Source organism: Cryptotermes secundus, unplaced genomic scaffold, assembly GCF_002891405.2.
Source record: "Cryptotermes secundus unplaced genomic scaffold, Csec_1.0 scaffold2223, whole genome shotgun sequence".
Taxonomy (NCBI): Eukaryota; Metazoa; Arthropoda; class Insecta; order Blattodea; family Kalotermitidae; genus Cryptotermes; species Cryptotermes secundus.
The window spans coordinates 18,886-21,809 of record NW_019738374.1 but is presented as its reverse complement, the minus strand read 5'-3'; the positions used below and the strand labels follow the sequence as shown (position 1 = coordinate 21,809).

The following is a 2,924-nucleotide window of genomic DNA, read 5'->3' as shown; positions in this document are numbered from 1 at the left end:
AACAAGCAGTGTAACAGCTACGTGAGTGATACACACCTGATGATGGCCATTTAGGGCCGAAACATGTAGTGTGGAGGAGGAAAAGAAGTAAAAACTACAATAAAATTTGTTGCACTTAAGACGGCATTTATCCATATATATTGTGTGAGTGTAACAGGATGCTGAAATATAATATTGAAAAAAATTCAACAACCTCAATGGGACTTCAACCCACGACCTTCTGGCTTGTAGCATAGTGCCTCAACCAACTACACTACTGCATGCCCCCACAGTAATGAGTGTTAGTGTTTTTAAAGTTTGCATCATGTCATGTATATACAATTAACATATACAGTTCTACCATCAATGCAACAATTCTTTATTAAAACATATATATATATATATATATACATAGTGCTATATATGTTAATGAACAATTATTGTGCTTATGGTAGAATTTCCATCTGCATTGGGACAACAGTTTTTAGGGTCATACTAATCCCATTAAATGAGGGATTCCTTTATAACCATTAATAAAAATGTATTAAATTTGTATGTCAGGTAAGCATACTCACTTTTGACTCCATCCTTTCCACTTGACAAAGTATTCAACTCGCCCCTGAAATAAAATGTAGTATTACTTTAAGTTATAAGGGCAAATAAAATACAGATAAAGAACACCAGTAACTTCTAATAAATGTACTACTACGATAAATATCGGACGTTAAAATGTACTACAGACTGGATGACTTTACCTTTATTTGTCAGTCAAGTCCGATGGGGAGATATAACTTAATTACTTAATTTACTGCTACTGGAATGAATGCAGTTCTGGGACTCGATGCAATAGCAAACAAGTCATGGGACTATAACGGTAAACTTAATTATGATAAACAGTGATTAGTCAATAATTAGCAAATACAAACTTGTCTACTGTCATTGTGTCATAGACAAGTGAACAGTGCAGTGGTCTCCCCGAAAAACAAAAGGTAAATTGTCTGTTGATGGTCCATGTGCGGCCAAAACATGTTGTAAAGTGAGAAAAAACATATGTAAGACTACACACATTTTAGAAATTTGATAATTACTTTTAGTGTATAAGTTATACTTTTATTGTCTTAATGATATTTTATTATTTTAACATCATAAAGTATTAAAGTGGCACTTTTAGTGTGAAACATATTTTAAATGTCTTTTACATTTAAAAAAAATATTGTTGCATTATTGATGGGTGCTTTAATAAGGATAATGCCTCAATGCAATAGGATGCTGAAATATAATACTAGTTCCCTAGTTCTCCCACCAACGGCACATAACAGTGACAGTTATTAGTGCTGAACAATTCAACCACAGCTGTCAAAACAGTGTCAGCTTTAACATTTTAAAACGCACTAACACAGACCTTGACACATCTAATTCACAGAGAAGCTCTAAAAAGCTACATTCAGTACGACGGGTTAAGTCCTTATAATGTTACTAATTCTTTTAATTGGAAATATAAATTACATTTAACGTGCAAAAACAACACTGAATAATCAGCCCGTCACGCACCCCCAGTTTTGTCAAATCCTAGTCTAGGACGATAACTTGTCACATACCACCTTGCCAAGAACACTTCACCCTGCTTTCCTCCTCTCTGGGGCACTACAGCCCCCCGAGAGCGAAGGCACATATTATTTTAAATTTTCGGTTGACATTTGAGGGAAATATGAGGAATTTTCAGGCACAATGACCTCTTCTGTGAATAATTCCTTAAAACGTTAAAACCGATGCTGCAACTAAAATGTCATCCTTTTTAACATATCATTTGTCAGAATACCGAAAGCGCTGATCACCTATTTAAAACAAGGTCAAGTCTAACTTGCTACTGCATAGTTGTTCACTTAACTGAATTTCACGTTACTCATTCGTATACGCGGCCACACGTCAGCATAACACCATCTACCGCTGCCTACTTCACAGCTTAGAATACGATTTCACTTACCCGCCTCACCCTTTTCTTCATGATTCTCTCTGCCGCATAAACACGATCACCCATGGGTAACTCCATATATTACGATATCTCAAAATACTGAAACAAGATTCAAATTAAATAACTGAATGCATCCGCTTCGGTTCTGGTCTTCAACATATGTCCTTAAATAGCATACGATCACTTATAAACACTACTTAAGTATTTTCCGCAGTCGCATTAGACACATAAATGTCGAACGTACAGCTCTTATTTGGCCTTCAGCGATGCTGCTCTTTTTTCTCTCTCTCTCTCTCCCTTTCTCCTCACACGTTTCCGCTTCTTCATGGATCGCACCGAACTCCGCTACTGAAATCCTTCGTACTGCTGCACACTCGATCAACCAACACCACGAACATTACTGTCGACTGACGTCACAAATTCCCCCACTCTCTACTATAGGCGAGACCAAACGCGAAAGTGGGAGTTCAGATCGTTATTTTGCCACTATGGGTCAGTGATACTACCTTGTTATATATACTAATTTCCATTTTAATATGTAGATACAAATTGCTGACCACATAAACTATGACAGAACAGTGCAGCAATAATCCAGACGCACAGTTTTGTGAAACAGTTCTAGAAAACTCTACGATGTATTTTCTATAAGTACACCCCCCGTTCTTGGTTTGGACTCGTCGTCAAAGAAGGTGAGGACGAGAGTGTGAGTAGCGTGTGAAAGAGAGAGACGGGAGAAAAATGAGATGGAAGTACAATTGTCGTGAGGGTTGTACGGTGTTGCTAAATCAGCGTGTAGACAGACATTTGAGGTTACTCATTTTCACAATAACCGTAGTATTTAAAAACATCATTTATACTTTCACCTATAACGATTAACGATCACCATTAACTGTATGCTCCGTAACAAAGGTTACGAAAATGAGAACCCTTCGTTTGTTTACAATGCATTTAAAAATAGTAGCAGGCTTTTATT

General features: G+C 36.8%; 1 protein-coding gene across 4 annotated transcripts in view; it reads right to left on the bottom strand.

Moving 5' to 3' along the window:
* The window catches only part of LOC111871028 (polycomb group protein Pc), a 24,721-nt gene extending 22,417 nt beyond the window's left edge, over nucleotides 1–2,304 (bottom strand). For all 4 annotated transcript variants that reach the window (XM_023863759.2, XM_033754069.1, XM_033754071.1 and 1 more), the window contains exons 1-3: nucleotides 2,196–2,304; nucleotides 1,964–2,050; nucleotides 555–598 (exon numbers count right to left, since the gene is read on the bottom strand). In XM_023863759.2, coding sequence (XP_023719527.1) covers nucleotides 555–598; nucleotides 1,964–2,029 — 110 coding nt within the window. In that variant the 5' untranslated portion in view covers nucleotides 2,030–2,050; nucleotides 2,196–2,304. The remainder of the gene's footprint in view (nucleotides 1–554; nucleotides 599–1,963; nucleotides 2,051–2,195) is intronic.
* Nucleotides 2,305–2,924: the final 620 nt, after the last annotated feature.